General features: G+C 65.2%; 5 protein-coding genes across 5 annotated transcripts in view; 2 read left to right on the plus strand and 3 right to left on the minus strand.

Moving 5' to 3' along the window:
* The window catches only part of PFL1_01015 (uncharacterized protein), a gene marked incomplete at both ends in the record, with an annotated part of 4,184 nt that extends 3,627 nt beyond the window's left edge, over window positions 1-557 (plus strand). The window contains 2 exons of the mRNA XM_007878515.1: window positions 88-284; window positions 384-557. Of these exons, the coding sequence (XP_007876706.1) occupies window positions 88-284; window positions 384-557 (371 nt within the window). The remainder of the gene's footprint in view (window positions 1-87; window positions 285-383) is intronic.
* A 953-nt stretch (window positions 558-1,510) lies between these two features.
* PFL1_01016 (uncharacterized protein) lies at window positions 1,511-6,777 on the minus strand (the record flags this gene model as incomplete). Its single annotated transcript, XM_007878516.1, has 2 exons — window positions 1,511-1,552; window positions 1,657-6,777. The coding sequence occupies 2 exons, from the start codon at window positions 6,775-6,777 to the stop codon at window positions 1,511-1,513; spliced, it is 5,163 nt and encodes a 1,720-aa protein (XP_007876707.1).
* A 1,489-nt stretch (window positions 6,778-8,266) lies between these two features.
* PFL1_01017 (uncharacterized protein) lies at window positions 8,267-10,381 on the plus strand (the record flags this gene model as incomplete). Its single annotated transcript, XM_007878517.1, has 3 exons — window positions 8,267-8,272; window positions 8,371-9,697; window positions 9,801-10,381. 3 exons carry the CDS (start codon window positions 8,267-8,269, stop codon window positions 10,379-10,381), a joined length of 1,914 nt encoding a protein of 637 aa, XP_007876708.1.
* Window positions 10,382-10,604: 223 nt separating this feature from the next.
* PFL1_01018 (uncharacterized protein) lies at window positions 10,605-12,113 on the minus strand (the record flags this gene model as incomplete). The annotated part of the gene is made up of 2 exons (XM_007878518.1): window positions 10,605-11,812; window positions 11,930-12,113. 2 exons carry the CDS (start codon window positions 12,111-12,113, stop codon window positions 10,605-10,607), a joined length of 1,392 nt encoding a protein of 463 aa, XP_007876709.1.
* Window positions 12,114-12,785: 672 nt separating this feature from the next.
* PFL1_01019 (uncharacterized protein) lies at window positions 12,786-15,139 on the minus strand (the record flags this gene model as incomplete). The annotated part of the gene is made up of 2 exons (XM_007878519.1): window positions 12,786-14,594; window positions 14,696-15,139. 2 exons carry the CDS (start codon window positions 15,137-15,139, stop codon window positions 12,786-12,788), a joined length of 2,253 nt encoding a protein of 750 aa, XP_007876710.1.
* Between the last annotated feature and the right edge of the window lie 1,051 nt (window positions 15,140-16,190).

Raw genomic sequence — 16,190 nt, forward strand, 5'->3', positions numbered from 1 at the left:
CTGTCGGTGACTCTGCTGGCCCTGGCGCTGCCGGCGAGCCGCACCACCACCTCGCGGCGCACGGCTCGCACCACGGCTACTCGCCAGCCCAGCCCGACGTGGCCAACAGCGCGACGCCGAGCAAGGTTTCGACGGCCATGTCATCTCCGCCGAGCTCCTTTACTCGAGCATCCCAGGACGAGCGAGAGGCGGCTGAGGATGGCGGCGGCGGCGACGACTGCGCCACGCCCGCGGGCTTGCAGGCGGCAGAGGGAGCGCGTCGACCCAGCTCGTCAAAGGAAGACGTGAGTGCCGGCCTGTCCTAAGGCGGATCGCCAATCCTCGGAGCTCGGAATGCTGACCGTGTTCGCGACCTCGGCCCCCGTCCCTCTGGCCGCACGCAGGAGTACATGAACCTCGGCATCGTCGCAGCGTCGGGCCTGGGTGGCACGCTTTCCTCGCTCGCAACGTCGTGCTCGTCGGCACAGACATCGGCACTGGCACCGGCGCCGGCGATTGCAGAGGTGCCGATCAAGGCGCCCATCAACAGCGGCAGCAGCAGCAGCAGCACGACCTGATTCCCTTCCTCTCCTCGAGCCTTCACTGCCCGCACTTGCCTTCTCTCTTGCACAGTCCGCGGCACGATACGCGTCGTCGCCGCGCAGGCATGATCCTGCCCGGCAGGGATTGAGTCCGTTCCGTATGCCAGCAAGCCAGCCAGCCCGCGCGGCCCCACTTCCGACCTGCCGATCCGACCTTCATGCCCGCCTGCACGCATCCACAGGGACGCCAAATTGACCTTGTCCCGCCCGCCTCGCTCGCTCGTTCCACGTTCTCGTCATTGCTGTCACTGTTGCTGCTGCTGCTGCTGCTGCGCACCGCCGTCATCGTTGACCATCGGCCAAACAAAGCGGGACCAGCACGGCGACGAGAGGGGAACGTTCATCTTCCTCCCTCTCTCCCTGCCTCCCCAATCCTTCACCTCTGCCTTGGCTTCCTCTCTCTCTCTCTCATGCATGTACCAAAAGGCCTTTTTTCTCTCCCCGTCTCCTCGTCTTCGGCCCCCTCTCTTTACCATGCAGGCAATCCAGGGCAAAGGCAGGCCATTTCCGTGCAACCCCGCCCTCAGACTCGCCCCGGACCGGAAAGACGTTTGCACCTCCCGCCGCCCGCTCGTCGGGTTTGACGAGGTACAGCGCCGCGCCGCGCTCGCCTTGCTTGTCTTTCTGGATTTGGAATTGAGCTGGTGCGGCGTCTGGATGGGTTGGCGGATAGCATACAGGAGGACGGGGTCGATTTGGATCGTATCGTATCGCATCAGAGGGAGGGGGGAGAAGGGGATAGCAAGAGGGAGGAAGGGGCAGGAGAGGCTCGAGGCTGCATTTCAAGGGGATTCGATTGGGCGGAGCGGGGCGGGGCGGGGAAAGGGGTCGAAAGTGGCGGTGACGGGATAAGATAGCGAGCGAGCGAGCAAGGTGGCCAAGCTCATTGGCACAGAGGACCTGCCGAGCCAGGAGAGAAGGACGGGCCATCAGAAGACGCGCATCACGTCCAGTAGGATCTGGTCGAGCGTCTGTGTATCGATCGAGGCGAGGCGGGCAAGGGTCAGCTGGTGTGAGTCAAGAAAAGTCGTCGTGTTGCCACATCACGACTGCGGCACGGCACGGCTCTGCTCACCTCGTCAATCGTGCCGAGCTGCGTCGAGATGCTGCCGTACGCCTCGCGCGTCTTCTGGTGCTCGACAAACGGCATCTGTGGCGCAAACAGGCCGCCCGCCTCGGGGCGCAGCGACTCGTGCTCGGTGTCGGCGAGGAGCCGGTGCGCCAGACGCGTGCTCGGCCGCCCGTTGATGTCGCCCGAGATGCTGCTGGTGCTGCCGTGGGTGAGGAGGTGCAGCCGGCGCGGATCCCGCCGCGCTGCCGCATCGACAATCGTGTACAGGTGGTCGAGCCCAATGTCGTCGGCGGAGGAGGCAAACGCCAGGGACGACGGCCGCCCATCGGCCCCCGAGGAACCCGGCGTCACGGCCCCGACGGACCGACCGGATCGCGAGCCCGTGCCCGTCGACGATCCCGCCGCAAAGGCTGCGCCGTTGGCGCCACCGGCGACCAAGGTCGACATGGGGGTCGGCATCGTTGTGTTGGTGTTGTGCGTGGCAGCCGATCCGGTGCCGATCGTCAGCGGGCTGGCAGTGTCGCGCGAGTTGGACATCTCTGAGCCAATCGACGTCTGCTTCCGGTGGCTCGGCGCAGCCCTGCTGCCGGACACTGCTGGTCCAGATACGGTGGTCGGCGTGCCACGGCCGCTTGGATGAGATCCGCCGATGGGCACGGGCGACGGTCCGGCCGTCCGACTACCAGCCCGCGCCGTGCCCGAGGAGACCGAGTCGGGCGCAGGCGAGCGCGAGTTTGACGGTGGCCGAACGTCGGCGACGCGGTTGAGCACCTGATCGATTCGCTCCTCGATGGCCGAGTCTGCCGTGTGTGGGTTGCGCACGAGCGTCTCGAGCAGGTCGCCGCCAGGCGAGGCTGAGCCGGATGCCGTGCCCGACGGACCGAGGTTCGGCGTCGAGGCCTTTGTCGAGGCACGAGCCTTGTTGCCACCGATCGACAGCGGCGCCACAGACTCCATCGGCTGCGTAGGGGGCGACTGGAGGTCGTAGTGAACGTCTTCCAGGCTCAACGGGCTGGTGATGCCGGGCGAGCTTGGTGCGCTCGCATACTCGTCGAGCGTCAAGTCGGTGCTCTTCTTGCTGAGCGCCGGTCTGGTCGCCGTCCCGGGGCTGAGAGAGCGTGCGGCTTCGGTCGAGTCCGACAGCCTCTGGTCTTTCAAGACGTCCTCGATGATGTGGCTGATGTCCCGTTCTTCGCCCTCGGCCGGCAAGTACGAGTAGCGGAACTTGCCCGTGTCTCTCTGCTTCGAGCTTCGGATCCTCCCTTGGTCCGCCAAGACGACGTCGACGCCCTGCTCGGCATTCCGCTGTGCGCCAAGCACGGCGGCCCTCCTCTCGTGCGCCGCCGCTCGCTGTGCCGCGATGATCTCCTGCCGGCTCATGCCCTTGGTCTCTGCTGCGCCGAGAGCGGGATGGTCGGAGCTGGAGCTCGCCGCTCCGTTGGCACGGAGGGTGCCAGCCGCTGCCGCGAAGCTCTGGCTTTCCATCTTGCGCCGCTCCTCCTGCTTGGCGAGCAGCACGTTCTCGGTAGGACTCAGCGACCGGGCGCCCTTCCACTTGTCGCTCGGCTGCACCTGACGCAGGATGAAGATGGGATCCGTCGACTGGATGTCGTCCGAGGCGCCCAACAGCTGAGAGGCGTCGAGGCTCTTGCGCTTGTTGTTGTTGCCGCCCGAGACCGTCTTGAAAGCAGGCGGCTGGCTGTAGGCGTCGAGAATCTTGCTCGTGGGGCCGAGCGGTCTCTGTCCGTTGGCGTCCTCGACCGCAAGGCCGTACTTGACGTGGAGCCGGCTCTTGCGGCGCGAAGGTCGGTCTTCAACATCGTCGCCTCCCTCGACGACGCCTTCGGCGATACCGAATCGGTCCAGCCCGGATTCGACCACCTCGGCGACGGTCGTGTTGCGCGGGAACGTGAGGATCTTTTCGCGGAAATCCTGTGGGACGCCCTCGGCGGGTTCGCGGTATTGCGGCGCTCGCTGCTCGAGCGCGTGTCGCGGAACGAGCGCAGTCGTTTGCGGGTCAAACACGAGGCCGTCGGGCAGGTCGGCGGGGAAGACGACGAGCCTGAGCGAGAATTGCGCCGTCGGCGACTGGATCGTCTCGACCGTGTCGGCAGAGAGGCTCGAGGTGTGGCTGCCCCGCTGACCGTGTCGAGCCGGGCCAAGACTGGCCGAGTGGTTCGAGTCGCGCGACTCGCTATGATCGTTGCGATCGACAGATCCCTCGTGATCGCCATTGATCGAGGGCGGCTGGCTGGCATAGTCTGGAAGGCGATCCTTGCGGCTGATGTAGAACTTGACTGCGTGATCGTCGCTGAAGTCGTTGCCGAGCCTGGCAATCGCAGGATGCGTGCTGAGGTTGGACGAGATCGACGAGATTGACCCGACGCTGGAGCGCTTGACGCTGGGCACCGTGACGCGACCGTCGGACATGATCTCCGTCAGCTCGTTGAAGAGACGCAGCGGGAATTCGCTCTCGTCCAAGGGCCGCTCGCTTCCCTCGAGCCTCTTGATCGTCAGCACGTATTTGTCCCTCTCGTGCTCGGGCACGGCAAACCGCTGCAGCGCCTGCGTCAGCAGATGTGAAGAAGGGGTGCCCTCGTTGAGCAGCACCGTCTTGAACGTCGACTCGGACTCGATGCCCTGGCCGGCAAAGACCCGCATCACGCTGAGCATCGGCGTCGAGCCGGAAGGACCGATGAGGCTGCCTGGCCTAGCCGGTTTACCTGTTCGCGAGCCTGCAGCGTGGAGGGCGTCTCGGCTGGCTCGGACGTTCTCGGAATCGTTGGACGGCCGCATCGAGAGGAACTGGCGCTGGTACGCCTCCTGCTGCGCACGGTCCCTCTCCTGTACCGCCCGACCCATCCCGACGCTCTGACCTGGTGCGAAGCTTGCATTGTTGGCAGGAGCCGCACCATAGCCTTGCGGTGTCGGGGCGGCAGCGGGACTGGCGCGGCCACGACCCGGGCCAGCGAAGCTGTCGTCCGAGCTGCGTCCGGTGATGATGCTGTCGCGATCCTCGCCCCCAAAGCTACCGCTCTTACGGTCCTTCTTGTCTTTCGACCGCGAGAAGAGACTGAATACGCCGGATCTCTTCTTTGCCGACTTGTCGTCGCTGCCGGCCTCGGAGAGATCATCTCCAGCCTTGGATCGTCGGTTGCTCTTTCGCTTGTCATCGCGCTTGGCGTCTGGCGACGTAACAGACGCCGGGCGATCGTAGGAGAGCGTGTTGGAAACGGCGCTGGCGTCCGAGGCGGAGCGGTCACGATGCGCCTGCACCTGCGATGGCAGGAAGCCGTTGGAGCTGTGAGTGCTGAGCCGGCTCCCGCTGGGTCCAGCGGCCTGATCGTAAGGCATCCCTGCCGAGCTGACGCTGGAGATGGAGCGATCGCCCGATGTCGATCGAGCATGGCCTGGCTCTGGCTGCATCGGCGCGAGTCCTTTTTGTTGATGCTGCTGTTGATACTGCTGCTGCTGATATTGCTGCTGCTGCTGCTGTTGCTGCTGCTGCTGAGCCAGCTGCTGCTGTTGTCGCTCTTGCTGCTGCTGCTGCTGCTGCTGCTGCGCCGATTCTTGCCACTGCTGTTGTCTGGCCGCAGCTGGATCGCTTTCCCCGCCGCGGGGTGCGGGCTGACTGCTTCCGGTGCCTCTTTGGGATTGCGAGCCAGCTGCCGGTCCGGCGCGCTGCTGGGACGTGCCCTGTTGCGAGCGACCATGCTCGTCGGCGACGTTGTCCTGGTGGGTGGACCTCGTCTGTTCGGGCTGCTGCGACTGCTGGCGGTACGAGCCGTCTTCAGCCGCCGTCACGCTGCGGTCCTCGCCATCCTGAGCCGCATTCTGGACCTCCTGCTGCCGCTGAATCCTCTCGGCCTCGCCTCCGTCCCAGCCCATGCCATCGTCGGGCTCCATGCCGGCAAAGGCGTCTGCCTCGGCCTCTCCGTCGGTGCTCATCTCCTCGTCCTCGTACTCGTAGATCGGATCGCCGTTCTCGTCAAGCTCGATGATGTCGTCCTCGTCGTACTCGCCCTCTTCGGACGAGTATTCGTTGCCGCTGTGCTCGTAGTGGGTCGACGGCCCAAAGACGACGCCCCTCTTGTTGCGCTTCTGCTCCTTTGTCAGTGGCGCTGGCGCCCCCAAGGCCCGCCTCGACAGGGCGCTGAGCTTGCCCGAGTGGACCGAGAGCCCGCTGGTTCCGGTGGCGTGCCGGGCCTTGAGGAGGTGGCTCTTCCAGATCTTTTCTGGCACCTGGATGTGATCGTCCTCTGTGGCACTGGTGAGGTCGACGTTCCTGTGCTTGTTGAGCCTGGCCAGGCGCTCAAAGGGGGTCTCGATGTTCTCGGCAGGAATGTAGCCGACCTCTTGCGTGCGCAGCACGCGCACCAGCCACCAATAGCTGTTGCTGTCGTCGAGCAGCGTGAGGTGGTTGCCCTTGTGCACTGTAGCCTGACCCTCGATATGGGCGACAAAGTTGTGCAGCGCGTATACGAGGTCAAAGTCGATGTTTTCGTCGATCGAGGGGCTCGACGACAGCTCGACGTCGACGTCGTCCTCGTCGTCGTCGAGGTCGTGATCGTCTTCGTCGTCCTTGTCGTCGTCGTACATGAGTTCGTCTTGGAGCCCCTCGGAAGAGCTCCTCTGTCGCATACCGTACTCGCCCGCATCGTCGGAGGAGTCCGAGTCCCGCTCGGCATAGCGGTCCGACGGCTTCGAGCGCTGCTGCTGCTGCTGCCCGCCTTGCTGCGACTGGCGCGGGCGCTTGCCGCCGTGGCTGTTGTCCCGCGTAGCCCTTGCTCCGGCACTGCCGCTGCCAGCCCTCAGCCGTCGAGTCGCAGCGGCGTAGGCGTCCTGGCCGTCGTCGTCACTGCTAAAGCCTCCATAGTCCTGATCGCCAGTGCCGAGGTCGCTATCGAGATGTGATTCGACGGTGTAGGCGCTGTCGGCGGATCCGCCGGGAGCGGCAGCGGCAGGAGGAGCTTGAGCAGAGGCTCGGATCTGCGTCTGGGCCTTCGAGGCGATGGCGGCCTGGCGCGCGCGAGGTGTGGTGCTGGTGCTGGATCCGCCGATGCCGATGTTGCTGGTGGGACCCACGTTGACGTCGAGCGTCAGGGCCGGCTTTACCCGCGCCATCAGGTTCCGCTACCCGGGAGGGTGGGGTATGGATGGGTGCGGCGGTGGCGGTGCTGGGCGTCAGCGGACGGGCGAGGGGTCGAGAGGGCTGGGGTGACGGCGGGCAGGACGATGCGATCGGATGGGCGTGTCGGAACGGTAGGTTGTGGTCGTCAAAAACGGGAGCGCGCTCGTGCGAGAAGGGTACGAGATGCCAGATCGTCGTTGTCTCTCGGTGAATTATCCGTGGTAGAAGCTGGTCGAAGTCGGTAGTGGGGTCGCTTTGACGATGGCGGTAGAAGATGGGCGGATGCGCTGCTGCCGTGGAGCCAAGATCCTGTGCTTGGTCGATGTCGATCAGGCAAGCGTGAGGGCGATGCGGCGGATAGGCGCGAAGGTGTGGTCGAGAAGAGCGGCGACCGGGTGATGGTATCGAGGGGCGTGAAGGGGGCGTCGAATGGGTGGATGGCGAGGGGTCAGTCGAGCGGATGCCCCTGAAGAGGTGCCTCGTGAATGGCAGCACCGAGAGGCAGCGATTATCGACGATGCTGAGAAGAGGCTGGCCTGATTTCCGAGGGCAAGGTGGCTGCGGCGCGCGCGCGAGCCTCTTGTCGGCGCTTTTTGTGTGCCCAAACAGCAGGCACTGCCCGCCAACTACGTCAAACAGTTGATCGTGACGTGCCAGCCGTGATCCGAGCGGTGTTTCCTTCGAGCGAGGCAGGCGGCCGAGCGTGGGAGCGTGCGTGGCGGCGTCGTGTCGTGATGTGATGTGCTTTGTGCCTGACGGAAAGAGGTCGAGGAGTGCGTGCGGCGCTGCCGTCGGGAGGATGATGGTGAGCAGACGGTGCGGAGGGCACAGAGGCAGGGAAGGCCGAAGCCAGGCAGGGGGGGTCGACGAGACGGCGTCGGCTGCGAGCGAGCAGAGCAGCGGCCCACGAGCCCAAGCAGCACCGAGTCGAGCAGGTGCGCCTCGGAGCCACGCCGGTGCAGCAAGCAAGGCCAGGCCAGGTCCCCCCCTTTTCAGGCCAGGCCAGGCCAGGCCAGGCCAGGCCAGGCCAGGCCAAGCTGTGAAATCGGGGATGCGCGTTTGACCTGGTCCCCGACTGGGTCGATCTGGATAAAATTTGACAACCAGCCCTTGCCCCCTGGCTCTTTTCTAACTATCTGCTGGCCTCGGACTCGGACCCAACCCACGCACGCACACGCACGCCCAGCGACAGGCAGCCGGCAGCAGGCAGGTGGGCACCAAGCAAGCTTGAAGCAAAGGTCAGGCAGGCCACGGCCCCTGCCAGCTCATTTACGCGTCCAAAGCGCGACCCATGGGACAGGGAAAATTGGTGGGCAGAAGTCCATCACTCCAACGTGACTGAACCCGACCCCTTCCCTTCTCGCCGTCTTTTTCGACGGACTCTGTCCGCTGCGCTCGGATCGCATCGGAATATCGACCCCGGCCTGCTCCCGTTGCCGACTCTCGCGCCACCGCCCACTGCACTGTCATTGCTTTATTGCCATGAAGGTGAGTAGTGTCGATACGGCAAGCGGATGATGCCGTTGGCCTTTGCTCACCGACCAGCCCCTTGCCTGCCCTTGCACGCCGAATCCCCCCACCACCAGGTCGCGGTCGAGGGCTGCTCGCATGGCGAGCTCGACGCCATCTACGCCTCGATCCTCCGCGCAGAGCGCGAGCAGGGCTTCGCCGTCGACGTCGTCCTCCTCTGCGGCGACTTCCAGGCCATCCGCAACCATGCCGACCTCCACTGCATCGCCGTGCCCGAAAAGTACCGCAGCCTCGGCGGCTTCCACCGCTATTACTCCGGCGAGCTCGTCGCGCCCATCCTCACCATCGTCGTCGGCGGAAACCACGAGGCCAGCAACTACCTCTGGGAGCTCTACCACGGCGGGTGGGTCGCACCCAACATCTACTATCTCGGCGCTGCGGGTGCCGTAGACGTCGGCGGCCTCACCATCGCCGGCGCCTCCGGCATCTTCAAGCAGCCCGACTACAACAAGGGCCGCTTCGAGAGGCTGCCCTACAACAACAATACCATCCGCAGCACCTACCACACCCGCAGCTACGATATCCACCGCCTCAAGCTGCTCGACCGGCCAGACGTCATGCTCTCCCACGACTGGCCCAACACCATCGAGCAGCACGGCGACACCGCGAGTCTCATCAAGCGCAAGCCCTACTTCAAGTCTGAAATCAGGACCGAGACGCTCGGCTCGCCGCCGCTCCTCGAGCTCCTCAAGGCCGTCAAGCCGCCCTACTGGTTCTCGGCGCACCTCCATGTCAAGTTCGCCGCCCTCTACGATCACGACCGGGCGGGGGCGGCCAACCCGCCCAGCGCGGCCGCAGCGCCGCAAGCACCACCGGGATCCAAACCCGAGGCCCTTGACGCCAATTTCCACCTCGATGACGGCGCCGGAGGCGACAAAGGAACGCCGAATGACGACGCAAGCGGGGCGCAATCCGCACCGAAGGGCGCTGCGGAGAACAAGACACGCTTCCTGGCGCTCAGCAAGTGTCTGCCAGGCCACGACTTCCTGCAGTACCTCGACATCCCCGCACCGGGCGACGACGAGCTGGCGCAACGGAAGCAGAGGTCATCGACGAATCGAGCCATGCCCACATTCCGCTTCTCGAAGCGCTGGCTCGCCATCACGCGCGCCCTCCACCCTCAGCTCTCGCTCAGCATGCGGCAAGCGCCGCTGCCGCCAGTCGACGACGCTGCGCTCCTGCAGAGCATCGAGAGGGACGAAGCCTGGATCGAGGCGAAGCTCGCGTCGTTACAAGGGGAGCAGGATGCAGTGGGACCCAGCGACGATGGTGATGCGAAGGCGGTCACGCCGCCAAAGCACCCTCTCGATGTGCTTCGCGTGCAGCACTTTGTCAGAACAGCACCAGCCCCCTTTGAGCAGGGCGGGCTGCTGACGGGGCAACGTGAGTATGCGCCGTCCGGTGCGCACGCGAAAGGCAGAAGATTCTGGTCGATCCCTGACCGACCTTGTCCCCTTGGCATCTCCGTCCTTCGCCCGATGAACAGCGTCCTGGTACACGAATCCACAGACGGAAGCTCTGTGCCACTTTCTCGAGATCCCCAACAAGATCAATCCACGGCCCACGGGCATGCACGGTCCCCCGGGCGGCGGCGGGATAGGCCAGATACCTTCGCCCGTTCCTCAACGCCTCGACATGGGACCCGACGGGAGGCCGCGCTTCTTCCCAGCCATGGCGGGCGGGCTACCAGGTGGGCCGCCGTTTCTGCCCGGGCCCGGGCCGTTTCCGCTCGCCGCGCCTGGCGGACCACCAGGCGGGCCATTTCTGCCCGGACCGTTTCCGCTCGTCGCTCCTAGTGGCCCACCGCCACCGCCGCCGCCCCTCCATTGCGCACCCGGGCCTTTCAACCCTTCGTTCAAGAGGTCGTGGGACCACGACGTGGCACCCCCTCCTGTCGGTGCCGGGCCAGGACCGGCTGGGCAGGCAGACACTGCGGATCCAAACGCCCTCGACATTGGCGTCGACGACTTCGATGACGACGACGACGAGCCGGTGGATGAGACGGCTGATCCGCCTCCTTTTGCGCTGAACGAGCCTCTGAAGCGATGGGCAGAGGGGAGCGGCTGATGCGCTTCCTTTCCCGCACCTCTTCGCGCTCCTGGTCCCCGAGCAGACATCCACTCTGTGTCCGTGGGCGGCGCCGGCATCGGAAGACCCACGGAGCACGTTACACATCGTCGCTACTTGGCATTCCGTCGCGCCTAGATCATTCTGCTGCTTAGCACTGTACTGCTTCCCCTCGACGTCGAATCGATCGACCGACCGTTGCGTGTGCAGCACGACGGCCGAGCTACTGCCGGACGCTCTGCTGGACCTTGGGCTTGACCTCGTCCAGGATCATCTTGGCAGACTGCTTGTCGAGCTTCTTCATGTACCGCTCGATGACTCGGACGGGCTCGAGGCCGCGGGCGTCGACCTGCTGACGGCGGCTACCGAGGTAGGCGAGGATGTCGTGCAGGTTGGCGCGGACCGTCTTGAGGCCCTGCTCGCGCGACTGGGACGTCGTGCCGGCGTAAAAGTGGCTGGGCATGCGGAAGGGCTTGGGCCTGCGCGCGTTCTTGTCCGGAAGCGCCGTGTCCATGGCCGAGACGAGGAGCGAGATGGTCGAGTCGACCTTTTCAACGACCCGACCCCGGTCCGGCCGCGAGCGGTTGGACGCCTCCTGCAGCCCAAAGACGTTGATGTACGTGGCGGGCAGGAACGAGAGGATGATGGGGTCGACGAAGCCGTAGTTGAAGTGCGGCGTCAGGATCACGGCCAGGGCCATGCGGTCCAGGATGGAGAGCTGGGCCCGCACCGCAGCGTCGGCGTCGGCGTCGGTCTGCTCGGCAGTCTCTGCTGGTGCGGCTGCCTCGGCGTCGGCGGCAGGGGCGGCGGCGGCATCATCCGCCTCGGGCGCGACGGGTGCGAGGAGGTCGACCTCCTGGACGGGCGCGCCCTCGAGCGTGACGCTCTCGAGCAGCGCCTCTGTGCTCCCGCTGATGGCCTTTGCCCTCAGCTCGCGCTGGATGAGGTAGAGGGTGGGCAGGTCCGCCTCCATGCCGAAGCGGTACCTCTCGAGAAAGGCGTGCAGGCCGACCTCGGGGTAGCCGATGGCGGCGGCACGACGGCCAAAGATGGGTCCGCTCTCTACGCCCAGTTTGCCTACGCGGTCGAGGTAGGTCTCGGCGAGCGAGAGGGCCGAGAGGAGCTCGTCCTTGGTGTTGGCGTGGCGCGCCAGGTAGCGCCACCGCCGCACGCTGGGTTCCCGGCTGAGGTCCAGCTTGTCCCACGCCAGGTGCGACTCGACAAACGCAAACGCCTGGTTCCACGTTGGTCCCGCCGGCTGCCGCGGGCCCGCCGGGTCCGAGCTCGGTGGTGCTGCGGCGTCGTCTGGGCCGACGTGCTCCGATGTGGTGCCGCCAAACAGGTCGTCGTCCTCGAATGCGGCAGAGTCGTCGTCGTCAAACTCAGTGACCTCCTCTACCGCGCTCGAGCTCTTGCCCTTTTTCTTGCAGGCTGTGCAGGGATCGATGGCGGTGGGTAAGAGGGGGATTTAGGGCGCGCGGATATAACGTCAGCTGAACCGCTGCGGCGGCGATCCCGAGACCACAGCAAGAGGGCAAGTGGACGCACCTGTTGGCGAGGTAGAGAAAGCGCGAGGAGCTGCCAGCTTATCGCCACGGAATGCCTCGGCGGAAGAGCCGTGGGGAGCGAGACCATTGGATCGGAAGAGGGCCGGTGTGACAGCGCTGCGTGCCAGCGTCCTGGTCGAGCCGGAAGCGACCCGGAGGGCGGACCGAGCCAAGACGTTCTTCATCGCCGCGGTTGTCGTCGTCGCTATCGCTTTCGTCGGTCTGATCCGATGCAAGGAAAGGAGGGAAGATGAGTAGGAAGGGCGGCTACGCAGGAGGTGAGGATGTCGTCGCGGGGAGGGGCGGTGTGGTCGAGCAGGAAGATGTGCCGAGCGAGAGAGCGAGCGGAGCGCAGGCAGAAAATCGGGCTTCGACGGACAAGCCCTTCTTCCGATTTTTGGACCCACGCCACGTGACCCGCCCTCGTACCCCACTCAGGATCCATGCCAGGCGACGATGGTCACGAGTAGAGAGAGAGAGAGAGAGAGATCCATTTCGCAAAGCAGACCGAGACACACTTTGGACAGGACAGGTACCGGGGCCACAATGAATGTGAGGAACGGAGAGAGAGTGAGGAAGAAACGAGGGCGAGGGAGCGAGGGAGCGAGGGAGCGAGGGCGGGCAGAGCAAGAGTTGCTCGAGCAATGCAAGACAGGAGACAAGGGGGCAGGGTGACGATCGAGACGAATGCTGTTTCGGGAAAGGGAAGGTGGGGAGCACGAGAAGCGCAGCGGAGCGATGGGCGGCGGCGGCAGCTGCGACAGTAGAGATGCGGCGACGGCAGGGGTGATGTCGCAGCACAAGGGGATCAAGGGCCGTAGGAAACGGGGTCAAGGAGTCGAGCGAGTGCCTTGCCCCTAGTTGCCGTTGCCGTTGCCGTTGGCGCCGTTGGGGTGGTTGTGGGAGCTGAGCGCCTGGTCGGCGCGGTCGAGGTCGGCGCTGGACAGGACCTTGCCTCCGCCCAGCCCGGGCGTCGATGCGCCGCTCATGCTGCCCACCGAGGTGCCTCGGTTCCTGGCCTTCATGACCAGCGGGAACTTGTAGGCGGCCTCTTCCTCGTCGTCGGATCCGTGCTGGCTCATGGCCCTCCAGAACTGCTGCGAGCCGCGGTAGTCGGACGTGCTCAGGCTCTGCAGCTCCTCGGTGAGCGTGCCGAATTCGCCGGGCGTGCGCATGCCCGACGGCGGCAGCCTCGGCGATCCGGGCACCGACATGGGCGGCTGCATCTTGCCACCTGCGGCGATGTCGTCGAAGTAGCTGTCGATGTCCTCGTCGTCCTCGAACGAGTCAGGGTAGGCGCGGCGCAGCGCCAGCTGCCTCGCCTTGGCGTACTCGAGGCCGAGGCGCTTCCAGTCGAGCAGCTCCGACAGCCTCTCGGTGCGGTTGCGCTGGTTGATGCGCTGCCTCCTCGTCTTTTGCGCGTATGTGAACATCTGGTCGGCAAGCTGGTTGACGCTGTCCTCGACGCTCTTCATGCGGCGGTCGACGATGTAGATGCCGTAGTCCTCGCCGCGCTCGATAGTGTCCTCCATGAAGCAGCCGAAGCCGGAGAGGTTGGTGGTGATCGAGGGGATGCCCATCACGGTGCACTCGGCCGGCGTGTAGCCCCAAGGCTCGTAGTACGACGGGAAGACGCCGAGGTGGCAGCCGCGCACAAACTCCTCGTAGTCGAGACCGAGGATCGGGTTGTTGGCGTTGAGGAACTCGGGGTGGAAAATCATCTTGACGCGGTCCGACGAGCGGTTGAAGAGCTGGACGCGGCGGATCTGGTTGAGGATGGGATCGTTGCTGTCGTCGGCCATGTTGTGCGTGACAACAGGCGGCAGCGAGTTGCGCTTGAGCGCAAAGACGCGCTTCTTGAGCGCGATCTTGTCGGCGTCCGAGAGCAGCTGCGATGGGTCGATGATGTCGGTGCCGCTGTCGCCCTGGTACCTCGCCGTGCGCTCAAACAGACGCTCGCCGATCCTCGCCTGGATCTGCTCGACCGTGTCGCGCAGCTGCTTGGTCACGGCCTGCCCCTTGAGCGCCTCGATCGTGTACGACTTGGTCTCGGCGGGCATAATGATGAAGGCGACGACGGTGACCTTGGATCCGGCCTTTTGCAGGCGGTAGTTGAGCCGGGCGAGCGCCTCGATGAACATGTCGACGCCCTTGTTGCGGTACTCGTACCTGCCCGCGGTGAAGAAGTAGAGCGTGTTGTCGAGGTCAAAGTCGTAGTGGCCGTAGAAGTGGCCCTTGATGAACTCGTTGATCTTGTGCTTGGAGACGGCATGGAGGTTTTGGAACTCGTGCATGGCGGAGAACTTGACCACGTTGAGGCCGTTGGGCAGCACGCCGTCGGGCTTGCGCTTGAGCAGGTGCTCGCTCTCGTAGGCCGTGATGTGGCTGACGGTGGTGAAGACGTCGGCGCAGTGGGCTGCCGACCTCTCGATGCAGTAGCGGTGGTAGATGCCGCGCTTGCCCGCCTCGTGGTCGACGTCAAAGTACTGCAGGTTGTTGTAGAAGTCGACGCTGCCGGCGCACAGGTATCGGCCCAGCAGCGTGGCGTGGGTGGTGAAGATGGTGGTCACGTCAATGTGCCTCTTTCGGCAGAGCGGGATGGCGAGTCCGGCCTGCCACTCGTGGAAGTGGGCGATGACGGCCTTCTTGCGCTCTCGCGTGACAAACTGCGGTGCAGGCGGCAATGGGCGACGGAGCGAGACTGTCAGCATTTCGATGCCGCGGTGCACGAATCGGCGACTTTGGGCGCCGGGCCGTGTGCACTCACCTCTCCGAGGAACCAGGCGACCATGTAGCCGAAGATGAGCGTCTCGTTTGTCTCGTGGTCGTTTGGCGGCGTAGGGATGCCGGCGAGGTTCCAGAGGTCGCCCTTCCACTCGTCCATGCGGTGGTACATGCTGCCGGTGTCAAAGAGGAGCACCTTTGGCGCGCGTTCGATGAGCCACCTGCCGTAGAGGTACTTTACGCCTGCCGCCTTCATGCTCTCGAGGGTGGCCTTGAGCGCGGGCTCCTCTGGCTCGAGCGCCTCGACCTCCATGGGCGCCGTCTTGTACGAGAGCGGGCCAATCAGGCAGTAGCGGTCCCCGTACTCTTGCTGCGTGACGGGGGCTTTTGTCTTGATGACGGTGTAGATGCCTCCGACCTTGTTGGCGACCTCCCACGCCGCCTCAAAGAGGAGCGGGTTGTGGACGTCGCGCTTCTCGACCGACATGGTGGACGAGGGGGGAGAGGGGAAGAGGTGGGCGATTCGAGCCGAAGTGCGGTGGCGAACGTCTCCTTTTGGGGTCGGTCAACGACGGTGGAGGCGACGGGGATGGCAGGGCAGGGCAGGGCAGGACAGCAAGGGCGATACGGTCGAGCGTGAGGTGAAGGCTGCGACGATGCGGCGAGAAGGTGTGCTGGTGGTGAAGGAAGAAGAGGCAGGGCGGCGAGAGCGAGTGCGACCTGACGTAGCGGGGGTGGTCGGGGCCTCTTTAAACAAGCGCGGCGGACGAGCCAGCCAGACGAAGCTGGAAGCCATCCAGCCAACCAGCCAGGCTAGGCTGCCCGACGAGAAGCGGCCATCGCCGCCTGCACACGAGGGCCAAGGCGGCCCAGGCAGGCAGCGGCAGCAGGTCACCGGGGCACCACCAACGCAGGGCCACGGGCGGAGGATGTGTGGAGTTCGCGCGGTGCGTGCCTCCCTCTGGGCCCGGTGCCCGCCCTGTCGACCCGCCCGCTGGGAGAGCACACGCCATCTCCACCTCGCCTCTCTCTCTCTGCCTGGCAGGCGGCGCTGCCCCACGCTGGCCGACCCACTCACCACCAGCCAACCAGAAAGTCGCCTGCCTGCCTCGCGGCTCGCCCGCCCTTCCCCAGGGACAGTCACCGGCAGACGAACGCGAGGCCCGGGCCAGGGCCAGGGCCAGGGCCTAGCGGGCGACAGCGTGGGGACCCGCTTCCAAAAAAATCCCCAACGGTTGGTTGGCCTCTCTCTGCAATTTTCCTTCCCCGCGCACAAAACTTCCCGGTCGAGGCGCAGCAAGGACAGCGGGTCAAGTTCGAAACCGCCAGGCCGCGCCACTCGACGCGACCCCATCGATGAGGCGGCAAGATGGCCGTCGCACCTGACGTATCGATGAGGGGCAAGGAGCGAGGAAACCATGCCATCCTCGTCGTCGCCTCCTTCTTCTTCTTCTCTGATGTCGAGGCCTTGTTGTCTCACGGGCGTTGCTCGAGCAATGGGTTAGCGGCTGGACAGATCCGACGATCCCTTGCCTGAT

The sequence above is a fragment of the Pseudozyma flocculosa genome, assembly GCF_000417875.1.
Source record: "Pseudozyma flocculosa PF-1 unplaced genomic scaffold scaffold00002, whole genome shotgun sequence".
Classification (NCBI taxonomy): domain Eukaryota; kingdom Fungi; phylum Basidiomycota; class Ustilaginomycetes; order Ustilaginales; family Ustilaginaceae; genus Pseudozyma; species Pseudozyma flocculosa.